The 18,231-nt window shown below is 42.7% G+C and overlaps 1 protein-coding gene across 1 annotated transcript in view; it reads left to right on the top strand.

The window, feature by feature from the left end:
* The first annotated feature begins 3,995 nt into the window (after positions 1-3,995).
* ABCG2 (ATP-binding cassette, sub-family G (WHITE), member 2 (Junior blood group)) overlaps positions 3,996-18,231 on the top strand; it is a 16,419-nt gene continuing 2,183 nt past the window's right edge. Inside the window, exons 1-12 of the mRNA XM_010154298.1 lie at positions 3,996-4,201; positions 6,139-6,198; positions 6,649-6,763; positions 7,918-8,070; positions 8,586-8,743; positions 9,497-9,648; positions 10,095-10,199; positions 11,704-11,951; positions 14,673-14,755; positions 15,881-15,970; positions 16,565-16,689; positions 17,863-18,017. Coding sequence (XP_010152600.1) covers positions 3,996-4,201; positions 6,139-6,198; positions 6,649-6,763; positions 7,918-8,070; positions 8,586-8,743; positions 9,497-9,648; positions 10,095-10,199; positions 11,704-11,951; positions 14,673-14,755; positions 15,881-15,970; positions 16,565-16,689; positions 17,863-18,017 — 1,650 coding nt within the window. The remainder of the gene's footprint in view (positions 4,202-6,138; positions 6,199-6,648; positions 6,764-7,917; positions 8,071-8,585; positions 8,744-9,496; positions 9,649-10,094; positions 10,200-11,703; positions 11,952-14,672; positions 14,756-15,880; positions 15,971-16,564; positions 16,690-17,862; positions 18,018-18,231) is intronic.

Genomic DNA, 18,231 nt, shown 5'->3' with positions numbered 1-18,231 from the left:
TTGAGATAGATTTAATTCGGTGTACTGGCTTGCTTCCTTGTCCATGAATTGCTTACTCTGCCAATGCTAAGGAATTAGATTCAGCAGCTGTTTTCCTCCAAATGCTTGCCTACCTTTTCCCAGCTTTTCAAGGGATTTTATTGAGAAATTTGGCAAGAAATTATTGAAAACTTGTTTTATAAATGGGGGACAAGAGCTTCAAGGCTTAAAGTAAAACCAGTAAAAAGGTGAAAAGTTGGAATATTTTGCAGGAACTACCATACTCCGAGTTTGCCCGTGCACGCTAGTGCACTGCAGATAACGTGCGTGCAAATGCCTGCACACAGAGCGCGCTGCTTACTCGGTCCCCAATTAACACACAGGGCTCTTTTCACAGGAGGTAGGTTACAAATCCCTTGCAAATCGGTTGGCAATTAACTTACAGATTGCCTGAATCGCATTATCCTTATTTACTTAAATGGTTTTAATTTCCTACGAGTGCTCCTGAGAAAGAGGACTGTACGGTTCTGGGCTGGCAGTACTAAGTTGCGCTGCCTGCTTCGTATGCCCACGTCCCTTCCCTGGCCACTCTACACCCTTGCAAATGCATGCGACTAAAGAGGAAAAACAAAGGTATGCTTGCAACTTCCGAGAATTTATATGTATCTGAAGTCTAAAATGTACATTTGTAATACATACTGTACTGTTTCAGCTTGCAGGTTGCAAGACTAAACACTGTACCCATTAAAAATAAGAGAAATAATAGCTCACTTAATTGTGGTTTCTCTGGCAGGTTCAGGTATTCAGGAAAAAAAAAGAAAACAGGCTGTTTTTAAAGGGTTTGAGATAGCTTCCTTTCAAAAATTCTACTGAAAGCTGCTTGTGTCTCTAAAACTCTTCCTCCTTAAGTAATTTCAACGTTTATTCTCTAGAGAGATAAAATAGTTTGAGTAACTGCCTGCCATTTGAATTTTTACTACTACTCCCAGTAGCACTGGTTTTTCTGTATGGACTGCAAATCCCTCCAGTGTCAAAAGCTTTGCAGGAAGACTGGCAGGAATGAATATTACTTAGCTTTTTCTATAGACAATGTCCATATAAATACATATAGGTTTACTGAAATTGCTTGAAAGACAGCAGGCATGGTATTGCTGCGTTTCAGGTAGGTTTAAGTCAGTGGAAGTTTGTAGTACATTTTGTTGTTGTTTTATGCTTTTGTTTACTGCCGCTGTGTACGTAGGGAAAATGAGACTTTGTACTTTACAAGTTGCAGAAGGATACACGGGAAAAGTGAGAGTTTCATTTTCTGTGCATCCAAACAGTGGGGAAAGAGATTTCATGATAGTTTTTAAGAAAGTAGTTTCACGTTGCCATTAATAAAAGGTTGAATCTCAAGATCCAGTACTTCTCCTCCTGACAGAATTTTCTGAGACTGAATATGTCTGAAGCAAATGGTTTTCTATTAGGTTTGAGCTGAAACTGATGCTGAATTAGTGGCAATAAAAATATTTTAGAAATATTTTGGAAAACAAAATCTGTAAAATTCCTGAAGAGTTCATAGATTTTATATTTAGCTGATGCAAAAATAATGTATTATACCCAGAGCTGATAGGATGAGGGTATGAAACATTTCATCATATTAACAGATACGTCTGAGTACAACAGGCAGCATATACTGTCTCCAGCTCATTTCTGATCCAAAGTAGGTATTTGTAAGCCACTGGCAATTAATTTTAGAAAATTTCATTTAAAGAATTTTAGCTTGCATAGGAATTGATTTGATTAACATTCATCATGGTTGTTTCTTTGTCCTGTACATGCTCTGACTTAAAATGTTTCATGGCTGTATGTTACATTAAACACAATAAATAATTTTTTAAACAAGGCCTAAAGCAATATTTTAAAAAAATCTATTCATAAGGAGCAATTGCAAACAGTTGCCAGTTGTTTTAGCTGTAAAGGAGCATGTCCCTGTATTCCTATGGTGAAACTTTTTGCTAGATCAGAAATGGAAATGTTAGTTTGTGAAATATCAAACTGTTTATCTCACTGTACTTACACAACAGTGGAAAAAAGGTTTCCAGAAAGAAAAGCAAACCAAAAGCCTATCTGTAGCACACAGGCGTTATTGCTGCTGTTAGCACTCCACCTTCTCTCAGCACACTGTCAGCCGAGATCCGAATCTCCACTCTCAGAGGTTTCCATGAGCCACTCAAGCAAAGTCATGGCTGCCCTGATCTCGTGTTGGCAACAGTCCCACTCAGAGGGAGAAGCTGGGTTATGGGACTTCCCAAGGCCCCTTCCCACCAGCATGTTCAGAACTCCATCATTTTGTCATCCCAAGGAGCTGCTGTGAGGGAGTCTCTGCAGCAGGTATGCTCCTTTGAGGAGAGAGACACCTAACACATATTCCACAGAGCAACTGGTAAATAGCCATTGTGGGACTGTCTGCTATGGATATGTCCAGTCCTTCCCGTGGCTGTTTTATTTACCCAGACTCTGCAGTGTTCTTTTCAAAGGTGTGTCCAATCTTGTCATAACTCGATCGATAAATTAAATTTAACTTTCACATACCTTCTGCTCTTACGAACATCTCTGTGAAAGTAGTGTCATCCTATATTTATGAAAATAGTTTCTGATCCTGTGCTTATTGTCTGCCAGTCAAGTTCTGGAAGATTGAATCTGTTTGATTCCTAGATGAAAGGTTTGTTTTCTAAACAGCATTTCTGAATTTTCAGTGGAAGTGCTGAGTTAGGTTTTTATGCCTCTCTTTGGAAAAAAATACAACAAAATCAAATGAAATGAATTTAACTATTGTGTTTATAATGCCTGAGGTCAGACTCCACATCACTCTCCCTCATTTGCTCATAACATTGCAGCTGGGGATACCCTTGGGGTGCAGGTGGATGGCTCACAGGCATGAGCCTGGCTGACAAGCGAGGTGAGACAACTTTAATTATTACACAAATACTTTCTAGTTTTTACATGAAAAGCAAATCCAAGGAAGAGAATTACATGGCAGCAGTGTCAGTTCCTATGCCCTTGGCAAAATTATTTTGATTAAAAAAATAAACCAACAATTTTTAGATTTCGTTACCACTGTGCTGGAGTGCCAGAGGTAGGAGGAGTACCTTTACTTTCAAGCCACTGCTTTAAAAGAGTACCTAATGGGCAAACTCTAGCTACATTCAAAACTGGAAAGAAGCCTGACGAAGCAGATAAGCAGAAGGCCAGCTCCTTTCGGACCCTGACAGTTTTGAGACGATCTTTTGGGAGTCACCTGTTGTACCTGTGGTTTCCAACAAGCGTACTGTTTACATACAAACCTCTCTGCCAGGGCAGCCCTCCAGAAGGATCCTATTGTCATGCTGGTGCCCGCCGTGCACCTACTTCCTCGTACCGGGAGAGCAGATGCAGCTGGTGCCCGTGGCCAGGTGCTGCCGTGGGGGGCTGCTGCAGAGGCCTCTGTGAGGAAGGACCCAGGGTTGCCCCATACTGGACACGGCCACGCCCAGCCAGTGCCAGTGGACCCTCCACTGGCCAGAGCCAAGCGTGTCAGCGATCCAGTAGTGCCGCTCCCAAAACCTGTTTAATGAAGGGTAAAAGTCGCAGTGCAGTGCCTGTGAGAGAGGGGTGAGAAAAAACAGCCCAGCAGACACCAGGCCAGTGAAGAAGGAAGGGGAGGTGGTGCTCCAGGCACCGAAGCAGAGATTCCCCTGAGAGGACTGCTGGGGGGGCATCTGGTAGCCAGTCAAGGTCAACTGACCCAACAGACTATTGAGGTGGAGGGAGACTCTTCTACCTCCCTAACACTGCCTATGGTGTGAAGCAATATAGCGGACCCAGCTCAGTGTCAACTCAGGCACCCAAACTTCCTGTCTGAGAGAGACCGAGATAGACATCGGCAAGGCCCACAGTAAGGTCCACTGCTGAACACTGGACCCAATGGGCACGTCTTTTCTCTCCACACCTAATCAAATCTTCCCCCTCTGTTTTTTTCTGTTTGTAGAGGAAAAATGGCAGAAGGCCAGCCACACCTAAGCATTCAGATGTCGGACTCGAGTACAAATGGCATCCCCAGCAGAAAGCAGTCCTCTCCAGACGCAGTTGGCAGGGGAGGAAGTGTGCTAACTTTCCACAACATCTGCTACCACGTGAAGGTGAAGACTGGATTCCTGTGTTGTAAAAAAACAGCCGATAAAGAAGTTTTGAGAGGTGTCAAGTAAGTATGGAAACATCTCTTTAGAGTACGTGTGCATTTTATTTCTGCCCGACAGCTGACTTCACTCATGTCACTGAGCCACCAAGTTAATATACCGAATATGGTAATATACAGAATTTGATCAAGATTTAGAAATATTATATGTATGTATGGTTGCTTCATGTTTGCTATCAACTGTGCTTAAGCTTTCTGCTAGGCCCCAGTGCCGCCCCCCCCCCCAGCCCCAGTCGTTAGAGCTGAGCCTGTACAACATCGAGCTCACGCTGCCGAGCGCCACTTCCCCCAGGCCCCGGGAAGGGACAGCCTTCCTGGCTGCTGTCAGCACAGCAGCACATGAGCCAGCTGCAGTCCTTTCGCACTGCCTGGCAATTCTCCCACTGTGCCCTGGCGTTAACTGAGATACCGACAGCCTGTCCTCAGTGCTGGCATCTCCTTCCCTAAGGTGGCATTTGGCAAAGTTAATTTTGGGGGTTTTAACTTAAAATGTTTGAGACGGTCATATAAACGAGGGTGAGGTTAACTTGGAAGAGAGGGAAAGTTTTCTCTTTTTTTGGCTTTTTTTTTCACCAACATTGAACACTACTGCAATAAAGGCATCATGTAGTTACAGCCTTTGTTCAATAATCTGTGCATAAAGTTTGCCCATTCACAGTTCAGTAGTTAGGCTAAGTGGCAGGTACCTCTACAAAATGCCATTCCAAGTCACCTGTGACTTTCAGCTCCCCAACTCCAATTTCTGTCATAAATATTGATTGTATAGCTCTGTCTGTCCTGCTCTTTGCCCATGCAATTTCCACAGTTCCTAAATGTGAGCTCTTAAAATCTTTCCCACTCTCCTTAAGGCAACGCCACTGACTGACATCGGTCATTTGCAATGACGTGAGAAGGCAGCCCCTCTTATGGCCAGGTTGGTCTTGTAAGAGACCAACATTTAATATAACGTTATGTTCTACCCTTTTAGAGAATGCAACATCTGCATTTGTTTTGTTGCATATTTGTTTTTTGTGTTAAAATCACATATAATAACATAACATAATGTGTATGCTTTTTAATCTGTGAAACCATAAATTTCCACAATAAGAAATGGAAGGAAGCGAATGTGCATCAGGATGAACAAAACCCAGCCTCCTAGGCTGCATGTCACTAGACTCCAAGAACAGCTGTACTGGGCCAGACCCACAGACAAGTTCTCAGATCACTCAGACCTGGACTGATGATAACAACCAGTACCAGAGTGCAGTTCAAGATAAACTGTCTGGTATCAAAACATACAGACAGGTATATGTGCAGCGTGATTCTTGTGTACACCAAAGCTTGTTGAGCGCAGATTTTAGGGGCTAGTCAGGAAAAACAGCAGCGATGCCTTCACATGCATCTGCAAAAAGATAAAAATTAGGCAGCAATATTTCCATATACTGTATCATTTCTATAAGGTCTTTTCCCCAAATATTTAAAACCCATTTCTATCTGGCTTTTGAGTTTCATGTGACTTAAAATCAGGTACAGAGAAACCATCAGCTACAGTTTCTGTAAGTACAGACTAATTCCTAGCATGTTCTGTCTACAGGGACCATGAGTCTCTCTGCTAAGAGAATAATAATACCTTTAGAACTGAATGTGGTTAAAGCAAGTGTGTGCTTCATTTCTAGAGATCCATGGGGGAAAAGCACACATACATTTTTTGCTACATTTTACTCAAGTTTATGTGTTGTCTTCATTATATGAAGATTAGTTCTTCTTGAATTAGGAATAAAAATTAAGATGGAGCTTGACTGACCATAAAGATTGTTTGTGATCAGGCAGCTTCATTAATTCCAAAATTAATGGGATGCAGAAGTTAGTTGTACAGATAATTTACACTAGCCTACCAGATGAAACAGTAAGAGAGATAAAAACACCCTATCTATTTTGTAAAACCTACCTGTTTTGTCTTACAGTGGCATCATGAGACCAGGACTGAATGCAATTTTGGGACCCACGGGCAGTGGTAAATCTTCGTAAGTGCCCTCTTTGCCCTACATAAAAATTACACCAAGGAGAAGATGAACTTGCACATATATAGCAGTAATGCACAATACTTTCAGGGACAAAATTCTGTTTTCATTTAGGTCAGTGCAAATCTCACTGGTTTCTGAATTCAAACAAGATAATCAGCTTACATGACAAAGATGTAATTCAGTTTTAGTCCACACTTTATGTACCATTTTAGGTTAAGGTCATATTCCTGAACAAATGGACACAAATGCACTATGAAATCGCACAGATCTCATTTCTCTAGGAAATCAGGACAAGAGAAACTCAGCCCTTGGAAGTTGCTAGGGGTTTCTAAATGGCAAATGTTCAACATGGGATGCTGTTATGTAGCTGTTCATTCAATGAACTTGGTTTGTGGTTGAGAGCTTACCTCCAGCACGCTCATCTGACAAAGTAACCAACTTCTCTCCTAGTCTCCTTGACATTTTGGCTGCAAGGAAGGATCCCCATGGGCTTTCCGGTGACATTTTGATCAACGGAGGTCCTCAGCCTGCCAACTTTAAATGCACCTCTGGATATGTAGTACAGGTAAGTAATTTTTATCACTCTATGGATTTTATTGTCCTCTTCTGACTGCAGTTGTAAGAAGTTGCTGCAGTGTTGCAAGTACCTTGCCTTGATCCAAGAATTGAGGCTGTGCAGTAGCAACCCTCCACACGTCCACCCTTGCTGGGAAAGAGACTCTGCTTTGTATTTGAGTCCCTTTCCTTAATGCTCTACAGTCAACGGGAGTGGATACTTTGGATCCATCCCTCCTCATTCTCCATTTTGGGGAATAGCCATAGGCTACCAATAAGCGTGGAGTATTTTCCAAGGATGATGTTTTCTGATAATATACAGGTTGTAATTCCGCTTGCCCAGGGACAATGTCACTAACTCCTATTCTGAGAAAGCCTTTGTCCTGGCAGGGTGGGCTGGGGAGAAAGACATGTGAAGGTGAAAAGAAGGAAAAGAGCATCCCTCATTTAGTTTCTTTCCCCTCCCCACTACCTGTGCTCAGCAGCATGCTTGCATTTTCTCAAGACCTGAACAGCTACGTCTATGAAAATCCTTTATAAAAGCACAGTCAGCGTGTTACAGAAAGGTAGTCGCTCAAACACGCATAACTGACTGAACTTCCTACGTCTGACAGATTCCTTTTGCAAGAGACAAGCAGCTAATATCTAAAAAACCCTCCTTCCTCCTTTGCTGAAACAAGCTCAGTAAACTTTCACCGTATCCCACATGGGCCTAACCTCTTCGTTCCTTCTCTTCTCCCTGCTCCTACCTGCGGTGGGCTTAGCCTGCATTAGCAAATGCCCAGTGACAGTGACCTGAGCTGTAGCTGCTCCTGAGGGTCCTTTAGCCCTTCAGTATGTCACTCAGCGCCTCCAAAAAACTGAGGTAAGAGTACATGAGGGATACTTTTGAATACTTTGCTATTTATGCTTTGCTAACATGCATGATGGAGGATGTTCCTGTATTGTATTGCTTAATGAATAAAGGCAGATATAACGACGTGTGTGAAATCAACTCTCTGCTGTGACACAGGCATTGAGGATGCACCTTACTGCATGTTCTGCCAGTTGCCACTGTCCCTCTGCATGCAAGGACAACATAGAACACAGGTAGATGCAGTTCTCCGAGGAAAAGATAGAAATTGCTAAGTGACCACAAAGTAACTACCTTTTTTTTTAATGCAGGATGATGTGGTGATGGGAACCCTGACGGTAAGAGAAAATTTGAAGTTCTCAGCAGCGCTACGTTTGCCCAAGTCGGTGAAGGAACAGGAAAAAAATGAACGAGTGAATCAGATCATCAAGGAACTGGGTTTGAGCAAAGTGGCTGATTCCAAGGTAAGGCACGTAAATATGGTGTTTAAATCATGAACAATTAAAAGTGATTTAATTAACATGAAATTAATGAACAAATGAAAGATTCATTATCAAATTAATATTCATGAACATTAAGTCATGAACAAATATTAATGATTAATTTAATTAACAACATTAAATTAATCTGCTCAACATGGCAGATTAAAAAAAGGTAAAATTAAATAGATTATTTCAGTAGGATACTAATTAATAACATTTCTGTATGGCAATCTGTACAGATTCTGTGCTAGTACTGCCATGTGTTATTACATTGCGGGGAAGGGGGAAGGTAGGCTGTGGTTGGAGAAAAACAGAACACCTTAAGTAATGCCAACGTTAAGAAAAGGCCTAAGTGTGAGGTAACATCTACATCTGTACCTGAGAGTAGCGTCAAAATTTTTTGCAACTCATCCCAAGTGCTGCCACCTCGGTAGGATGCTGTTTGCTCAAGTGTTTGTTATCAGGCCAAACAAGACAATTTTCTTACTTTGTGGCAGGTTGGGACCCAGTTCACCCGCGGCGTGTCTGGAGGAGAGCGGAAAAGGACCAATATTGGGATGGAGCTCATCACGGATCCTGCCATCTTGTTTTTGGATGAGCCAACTACGGGACTCGATGCCAGTACTGCTAACGCTGTCCTGCTGCTACTGAAAAGGTGATGGCCTTTGAAACAGCTTCCTGTTTTCACCACTCAACTCTGCTACATTTCAGCCGTATTGGACTTACGTTACAGTTAGAATGTGCCATCAGGGACATTAGACATATAATTGTTCACCAGCAACCCAGGGCTGCAAAGGGGGTAGGAAAAAGGCTGTATGAATTCGCTCACTCCAAAGCAGCTGCTTACAGCAGTACACAAAGCGCCTTGCAGAAAGCATGCCCGGCCTGCAGTTTGTCCATGATAGCTGTCACAGACAGCTTAATTTATTTTCAAGTCTGACTGGGCCAGAAAAGTGATAAAAATGCCTGTTGTACAGCCTAGTAAGGTGATGGATTTTAATATGGGCAGTAGTTAGAACACAGCTAGCCATTTCACCATCACACAATCTCAGGCCTATCTTTGGGAAAACAAGCACAACACACTATTTGCAATTTTTACATAATTTTGCATCTACTACAAGCAAAGAGGACTCAGCTGCCTCTCTCCAGTGCTTTCTGTTCGCATCAAAATCTTCCCAGGACGTTCCCCTCCAACAACATTCCCAGTGAGAGGGCACTTCCTTTTCTCACACAGACACTAAATATTTTCTATGACCTAAACATTTTCTTTTTGGTTTTGCCTTTGCTCTGTGGCACACCAAGTTACTCAAATTTCACCAAGGCTTAGCTGAACTTGCAAATTCTTTTATCTAAATGCTGAATCGACTTGCAAAGCTAACACCTCTGTCATTCTTCACTTAACATTCAGGATGGCAAAACAAGGAAAAACAATAATCTTCTCCATCCACCAGCCTCGGTACTCCATATTCCGACTGTTTGACAACCTGACGCTGCTGGCCGCGGGGAGAGTGCTGTACCACGGGCCCGCTCAGCATGCCATCGAGTACTTCCGGACTATCGGTGAGCACAACAGGCTGCTGGGCCGACTGCAGCAACACCTTCACTTTGCGCCAACTGGAATAAAATGCCAATAGCACTTGATGGGAGTGGGACACAGTGTGTATAAGCAAGCCAAGGATTTTAACAGGCTAAGCAGTTTTCTTGGTGTTTCACCTCTTGAAAGGTGAAACAGCCCTTGAGAGGGCTGAGCTCTCATCAGCTGTTCATGGCTGTATCTTAATTAGACAAAGCCCACGCGAGGGTTGAGAAGGGCACCTTGCTTTCACTGATCGAGCTGTCTGGCAGTGCCGTTCTTCTCTCGGGTAACCTCGGACCTTTTGAAGCCTGCAGTGCTTACGGTGAAAGCTGCTCAACAGGCACCGCGGTGTGGCTGTTCATGACAGCCACGCACAGCCCTCTGCCAGTCGCACAACCACCTCTCAGGGCTTGTAATGCTGTCACTGCAGGCTACGAGTGTGAGCCGTACAACAACCCTGCTGACTTTTTCCTGGACATCATTAATGGAGACTCCACTGCAGTAGCGATGAGCAAGACAGATGAAACTAACACAGGTATGAAGCCTGGAGCTGAGTGAAATCATCATAGCATGTATTTTGCCAGAATGTATCCAGCACAACACAGAAAAATCACTTATGGGTCTCAAACAACCAATAAGCGTTGTACAAGCATGCAGTTATTTGTATGCAGGAGACTATTTCGTTCTGCTGATCCATGTTGCTTTAAAGGAGAAAAATAACCCACACTATTACTGAATACTCTTTGTTTATACATGAAAAATAATTAGCATAACCTGAAATAAGTACCAAATTCACATACAGCCCTACTACATAACATATTCCTGTCTATGCAGGAATAGTTTGCTTCTCATAAATAGGTATTTAGTAATTTATCATTGCTATCCATTTCTTCAGAAACTTACCTGTATACTTTTGTGTCACACTGAAATTGTGAGATGTTAAAGGTGAAAGAATATTTTCCTGTGTTGAAGTTATAATGTTTGGGAATATAAAAAACTGTTTTGTTACCTCTCAACACAGAGAGAGAGCTTTGTTTGTCTTTGAGGCAAATCAACTGAAGTCCTGCAGAAGCAGAGACGATGAACCAGGACAATGGTTCCAGTTAGGGACATAATTTGATGCTATTATGACTTGCATTTTTACCTAATGGAATAGTTTATCTGTTACAAAATTACTGTTTTCCTTCCTCTGAGTAGGGTGGGAAGAGGGGGTAGAAATAGGGCACCAGTGTTCTCCTGATGCTTCCCTGAAGTTGTGGTAAGGCAGAAATCATCCCCAAACTAACATATCAAATCTCACCTACATTCAGTAGCATGCTTTTTCATCCTGTCTGTTGCTACTCATTAATAGCATGCTCTCTTTTCACTTGAATGAAAAGGGAAATGAAATAATGAATGTGCTATCTGACTAAACACACAGTTTCACTGAATCTTTACCAAAGACGCAACCAGTATTTTACAAAAATGCTGTGTTCAGTGTCATATTGTAGCTGGCAGCACATGATGTATTTCCCATTGGAAAAGCACACATTGGACTACAGCTTAGATAAAGGGAGCTCCAGCTGAAATTTCTTTGTGACAGACTCAGAAGTTGACTGAAGTAGACACATGCAGGATTACCTGGATCTAAAAGACTGGGAGGTCTAGGATTATCTCATCAGATCTCTGAAACAGATCACTTACAGAAATCTGTAGGGGAAAAAAAAAAAACCAAACCCACTTTTTGATTAAAAGCCAGATTGCTGCCCGTTTGAAACTTCATTGGCAGACAAGGGTTTACCCAGTCAATCTGCTGTGAAGCTGCTGCCTGTGGGACAGGTTGCACAGGCAAACAGAGGTTTGGTCTTATACCGAGTCTTTAGAATTGCATGCTATGAGACTGAATGCAATGAATGAATCACTGGAACTAAATATGCATATTAATTCTTCTGGTTCGTTAGTAACTCTCCCACTCCAAATTAACTCTTTTGGCCTAACTCCTACCCAATCTTCCCATCCCTTACATAAACGGTCCTATTTCTTTTTAACCTTTTCAGCAGAAAGCATTGAAGAACGCACCGAATATGATAAAACCTTGGCTGAGAAGTTAGCAGAGAAATACTCCAACTCTGCCTACTTCCAAGAAACAAAAGCAGTACTAGAGAATATTTCTCTGGGAAATAAAAAGAAAACAAAAGCAGTTTTCCGACAAATCACATACGTCAATTCTTTCCTTCATCAGCTGAAGTGGGTATCCAAGCGCACATTTAAAAACCTGGTAGGAAACCCTCAAGCCTCCATAGCTCAGGTAACGCTGTTTATATCAATCCTTTTGTGGTATACATTGAATTTATTCCATTCCTGTATTAGATAATTCATTGGGAAGGTTTTGCCTCTTGATATTTTGACTGCAGTAAGAAAGTATCTGAAAAAAAGAGTGTTCAAGGTTTGGAAATCTGTTTCACTAGAAGATTTCCTGAATGCTTCCAAATGAGCAGCATGAGGGACTGTTCAGTAATTGATTTTGGACTACTGAAAGACCGTGGGAGGCAAGATCTTTTCCAGCAGGATATTCTGCTGCTTCTGTCCAGGAGCAGATTATCTCCCAAGTAGTTTCATACAGTTGCTCAAGAACATTCTTCAGGCTTGACTCTAATTGTCCCAGCCTGGTGCTCTGGGGTTTGGCCTCAAACCTTCTCTCCCCCAGGGATATTTCAGAGGCTACACCTGCATGCTTAATTAAACTTCAGCACACAATGAAACACTGGCATTTAGCTCAAGTGTAAAAATATTTTCACAGTCGCAATGTGTGCGTTAATTGGTCATCTGACTGTTCGTAATGGCAGTAATGTCTTCTGGAAGTGGTGTGATGAAGACCACAGGTCAAACACCTGTGAAGATGAGCATGTCCTACATGACTGGCCCTGTTAGTGCTGATCAACATCAAAAGTGTTGATTTCTTCAAAGCTGCGCATTGCCTTCAAAAATAAAGAATGCCTGGCTGACCTCTGCAGAATGACTAATCCTCAGGAATTCCCTAATTCAGGAGCCAAACTCTGCAGTCCCAGTCCCAGCAAAACTCCCACTGTGATTCTCAAGGAGGCAATAGAAAAAACTGGTCTTGAGCCAGAGGTATAAATTATCTTCCTCACAGTTTATATAATGAGTGAACAAACGGCCAGTGTGGAGGGGAAATGAGTCCAGAATCCCTGAGGTTAGAAGGCTTGAGCATATGTGTGTGTCTGTACGTTGATACTATGGAGATCCTTAATAATTGCTTTGTAAAAGCTTGACCTTGTGACAAGAATTAGACTCTCGAGGATCTCGTAATACCCCAAGGTTAATGGTCCTGACTTGTTTCGCACAATCTTTCCTATCTCCCCACCCTCATTAGGGATGGATTTTACAAGCATTCTTTGAGAGGTACACAGTTCATTAAGCCATTTTTCATTAATCTGCTCCAAATTGGTCTTGATATGATCCCTGCTTTCCACTGCAATTGGCTTAGGAGCTGAATTATCCCTGACATTGGCTCCTTTCGGCAGGATCTTAGCGATAGGGTAACATGGATCAAGGGGTTTATAGTATTACAATTCACGCATTGCTCACACTTAAAAAGTGACAGAACTGCCTGATACTATCAGTTTTGCTGAGATTTTTGTCATTTGTATTTAGCATGAATAAAGTGTGATGTACACACTTCATACTTTCCAGTATCAGAAGGGGGCCTACAAGGGTGCTGGGAGAGGACTTTTTACAAGAGCCTGTAGTGACAGGACAAGGGGTAACGGGTACAAATTGAAAACAGGGAGGTTTAGATTAGATATCAGGAAGAAATTCTTCACAGAAAGGGTGGTGAGGCACTGGAACAGGTTGCCCAGAGATGTTGTGGATGCCCCATCCCTGGATGTCGTCAAGGCCAGGCTGGATGTGGCTTTGAGCAACCTGGTCTAGTGCAAGGTGTCCCTGCCCATGGCAGGGGGGGTGGAACTAGATGATCTTTAAGGTCCCTTCCAACCCAAACCATTCTATGATTCTATGATCCTTTTAAACTATATCCTTGAGGCAGCTGGTACCTTTGTTATTTGAATTGTATTACAGACTGCAACGATCAGTATACCTAGAGCCAACAGTGCTATGCTGCTCATGTTAAAAACAATCCCATGAATAAGATGTGATAGAGCCCAGCCGTTACACACTGTGCAGCGTGACAATAAACTGTCAATCCCAAACCCATGGTCAGGAAAGACTGCTTTCGGTTATCGGTTGCCCAGCTCAAAGCAGCATTGAGATGACTCCAGAAAAGGGCCCGCGGAAGCACCGCATTGAAGATCTGTGGTCAGCCCTAGAGCTGAAGTTATGCTTGTCACTGGCAGCAGATGGGGAGCCGCTGACTGTTCTGAGGAGGATGAATGGTGGAGAGTATCAGCAGGGAGAGAGGAGCAGTGTTGCAATACATCATCAGTTAACTGAATCACAGCGTCCAAGAATGGCTGAAACAGCAGTGGGGGAGAGGAGCTGAGGTGCACTAGATGCTGGAGTTCCTCTGGGGAAAGGTGTTATTCCCTCCTTCTAACCTGCCCCACCAAACCCCTGCTATCACCCTCCTCCTGCAGCTGGTGCTAGCACCCTCCTGGCACTCCCAGAGCCATTCCCTCAGGTCACAGACCTGACCCGGCAGGAGCAGAGCTACTGCAGGACTGTGCCTCCTGCCAGCACCACCACACATGGGCAAGCAGCAGCTGAAGATCCCATGCTGTCCCTCCTTTCTAGCCATCCCAGTGCCTTGGCAGTGGCCGTGGCCAAGGTCTCGGACACCTGCCAAAGGATATCGTGGTGCAAGACTCAACATACTGCTGTGCTGCGGCTGCAAATTGCCCCACCAACTCCCTTCCCGGCTTGGATAGCTTTTCTCCTTTCTGAGAACACTTCCTGTTAATCTACACGCACCCACTGCATATTCAAAATAACCTACTGAAGCTTGGAAAGCAATGAGAATAACACTTTTCCTTTTCCTTTTTACATTTAGGTTTGTGTTACGGCTCTCCTGGGACTAGTTGTAGGTGCCATTTTCTTTGGACTTAAAGAGGACTCCGCTGGACTACAGAACAGGTCAGTCAGCTTAGGTACCAGATATCCAAAAATTCAATAAAGCTCCCTCATCATTACGATAGGATAATGAACGGCTTGGAGGCTGAGAAGGAGCCCGCGAGCTCTTTGCAAAATATATCTACCCCTTTAAAGCAAATGTTTCCCTTCACATCAGTAGATAAGGCCAAGCCTACGTTAGTGACTTCGAAGTGAGGATGATGTTGAGCCTCTAGGAAGGTCCCTGCAGAACTGAGAGGGGGGCGCAGTTCTGCCCTGACCTGCAGAAGCAGGACCTGGGCAAGCAGACCAAACAAAGGGAGTAACGCTACTTCCATGGGATGGCATTTTTTGAGACCCAGTCAGCTTGCTGAAAACACCAAACAGCAGACATCATATTAAAAAGGCTTAATTCAGCATGGCAGCGTTTTAACTTTTCTGCAAAGATTTCCCCAAGATAAAAGGATTAAAGATTAAAATATACAGACTTTGTTACATAAACCTGGATAACCAAAGCTTTGATCCTGGAACTGCTTTTATATACTTGAGTTTACCAGCAAATAAGTCACAAGGTGCATCTAAAGCTAGATTTAAAAATTATTCTAGTCTATGTACCATTTTGACAGCTTTACGTACATGACCTGACAAATGAGTTTGCAAGTGAGAAAGCTCTAGGTTCTCAGTCTTGAAACCCTTCATGGCATTTACTTAAAAATGGCCTAGTTCTAAACCGGCTACAAAAGTGTGAAAGCAAAGCCTTAAATGTTAGTGGAAAAAGTGAAAACAACTTCTCATGTTGCTTATGCAGTTCCTCACAGTTTGCATTAGACAAATGCCCCACAGACTAAGAATTTTTAATATGCCAGGAAATTAGAGTAAAAAAAGTAAGGAAAATCAGTTCATTTTCTAACCTTTGACTGCATCAGAGAACATGCTATCCTTGCATGCAAATAACAGATACTGCCTGTACCACATCTAAGTCAGGCTTGTTATGGACTCAGACTTCTAGCCAAGCCTTTGTTCGTTGAATTCGGGATGGGGGGGGTCACATACTGCCGAGCTCCAGACACTACGGTTGGATTTACATAGGCTGTAATGGAAACACTGCATCGTACTTTCAGTAACAGCTTGTCGGTTTGCTTTTCGTAGGGTGGGTGCAATGTTCTTTCTGACCACCAACCAGTGTTTCAGCAGCATCTCAGCTATTGAACTCTTTGTTGTGGAAAAAAAGATATTTATGTAAGTAAAACATACAAAAGGTTATCAGGGGCTACTGTTAGTCTGTTTGTTTGTCCTGCTGTAGCTAATTGTCATTTAAGTACACCTAGTGCAGACTTTTCAAATTATTTCACTCTTACTGCTCACTGCAGATGTACTCTTCTAGCCTGTTAGTGAGTTGTCTGCATGTCCCTAAAACAGTACCTATGACTGCAAATGGTTCAGAGTTTAAAATTATTAACATATGTAGGAAAAAAATCCCTGAATATTCAATGTAGGTGTTGATTAATAAGCTTGTGACTTGCAAGTGACGACAGTAAACACTAACTGTACAGAAAAGGAAAATTATTTAATCTTCACTCTCTCTGTTTTGATGATGACACATACATTTGCTAAAAATTACATGCACAAGTATCCATATTCATTTGCATATGAAAATGCCACCAACACAGTAGTGTTGTGGAGCTTACTGGATATTTGCATTACAGCCTAACCATGAAAACTTTTTCTTTTTCCCCAGTGTGAGCTAGAATTCATTTGTCTCCAGGTGAAAAGAATCTTACTGGGTTTTAGTGATTAAATTTGTAATATGTTGCATGTATCTCTGTGTTCCAGACATGAATATATCAGTGGGTACTACAGAACATCTGCATACTTTATCTCAAAGCTAATGGCTGATTTAATACCCATGAGGACTATACCAAGCATCATTTTCACCTGTATAATTTACTTCATGTTAGGCAAGTATGGCCTCCTACAGTCCCATTACACCCCCCATCAATAAATAAACAAGGCACTCACATTTTATATATGTGCAAGGAGACATGCATATTTATATAGGCTAAAGCACTACGTCGGCATGGCAGCGGTTACTGTGATTGCTTAGAGCATACGGTGCTGTTTCCAGAAAAGATACACTTTGAAAGATTTAAGCATTCATGTCAGCACCTGTGACATGTCTCACCTCCACTGTCCCTAGAATGAAGCGCACCATAACCATTACTACATAGTTTTGATTTATTCCTGTTCATTTATGGCCACCTTAGCTTCTGGTGACGTTTACAAGATACTTTTTCCATTCCTGAAAGAACACCTATCAAAGAAAGTTGTGCTTTAAGAGCTTAATATTGCGTGAATTAGTATCAGCTTGTTCTTTATGGTGAAATGCCTTTTGGTTAGTGAGCAGACTTTGAAAATTGCTGTCACCAACTTTTACAGCCCTAGAATACTTTCAGACATCACCCTCAAAACATGTCCCAAGCATTTTCCTAGGGTAAGGTTTCAAACCACAACATCCTTTTGGGATGTCCCCAGAGCCTGAAAGTGCAAGCAAAATTTAAAAATAATCGCAGTTCACTTTGGTCTGAGGTTTTTTTTGCTAAGGAGTAGGAAGAAAGGCTGCATCAGCAAGAGGCTCTCAGACTGCACAACTGGAGTGAGAGAGACCTTGCTGCCAAAGCCATAGCCACCCAAAGGCCAGTAGGTCCATTAGGAGAGCTCTCTGCTGGAAACAAGCGATATGCTGTACAACTGCTGCTCATGGAGCACTCTAGGAATCTCTCCCTTAATAGACAACTGGCAGCCACGGTGAAGCCTTCACCTTGGATTGTGTGGAGTACAGTACTGTAACTTCCACCCACACCCAGTGTTACTGCAGCTACAAGTGTCCTCCTCGTTCATCCTGTCGTCAGCTGAGAGGGCGGACACATACGGGCTGTCACCAGCCCAACTGCTGTCACCAGCCCAACTGCTGTCAACTACCCCAGTGCCGTAGTGCTGTCAGACAAAGCGCACTCTCTAGGTAGGATACCCTACGCAAGTCAGGATACCCTACGTAAGTCAGGATAGCGTTCAGGTTACGGTAGAGCTTTTGGCAGGGCCATACTGAAACCCTTCTTGTTCTGATCTTTAAGGTTTGAAACCAACAGTAGAAGCCTTCTTTACAATGATGTTTACCCTTATGATGGTGTCCTACACAGCCACTTCTATGGCACTAGCCATTGCAGCAGGACAGAGCGTGGTCGCTGTAGCAAACCTGCTCATGACTATCGCATTTGTTTTTATGATTGTGAGTAGCATTATTCAGTTTTCTAGACTGAATCCTGAAATCCTAGAAATGCTGAAATCTAGAAAACCTACCAGCACAGAGTTCAGCTGAATTCTGCAAAAAGACTGTGGGGTCGAGCATGTCGAAAATCCTGATTTGTCTGATTTAAATATTCTGTGGGGTCGAATATTCTGTCTTGTCCTTCTTGCTAACTAGAACCGGGGGCTGGGGGGGG

The sequence above is a fragment of the Eurypyga helias genome, unplaced genomic scaffold (genome assembly GCF_000690775.1).
Source record: "Eurypyga helias isolate BGI_N326 unplaced genomic scaffold, ASM69077v1 scaffold4666, whole genome shotgun sequence".
NCBI lineage: Eukaryota > Metazoa > Chordata > Aves > Eurypygiformes > Eurypygidae > Eurypyga > Eurypyga helias.
This window is presented reverse-complemented; position numbering and strand designations above follow the sequence as displayed.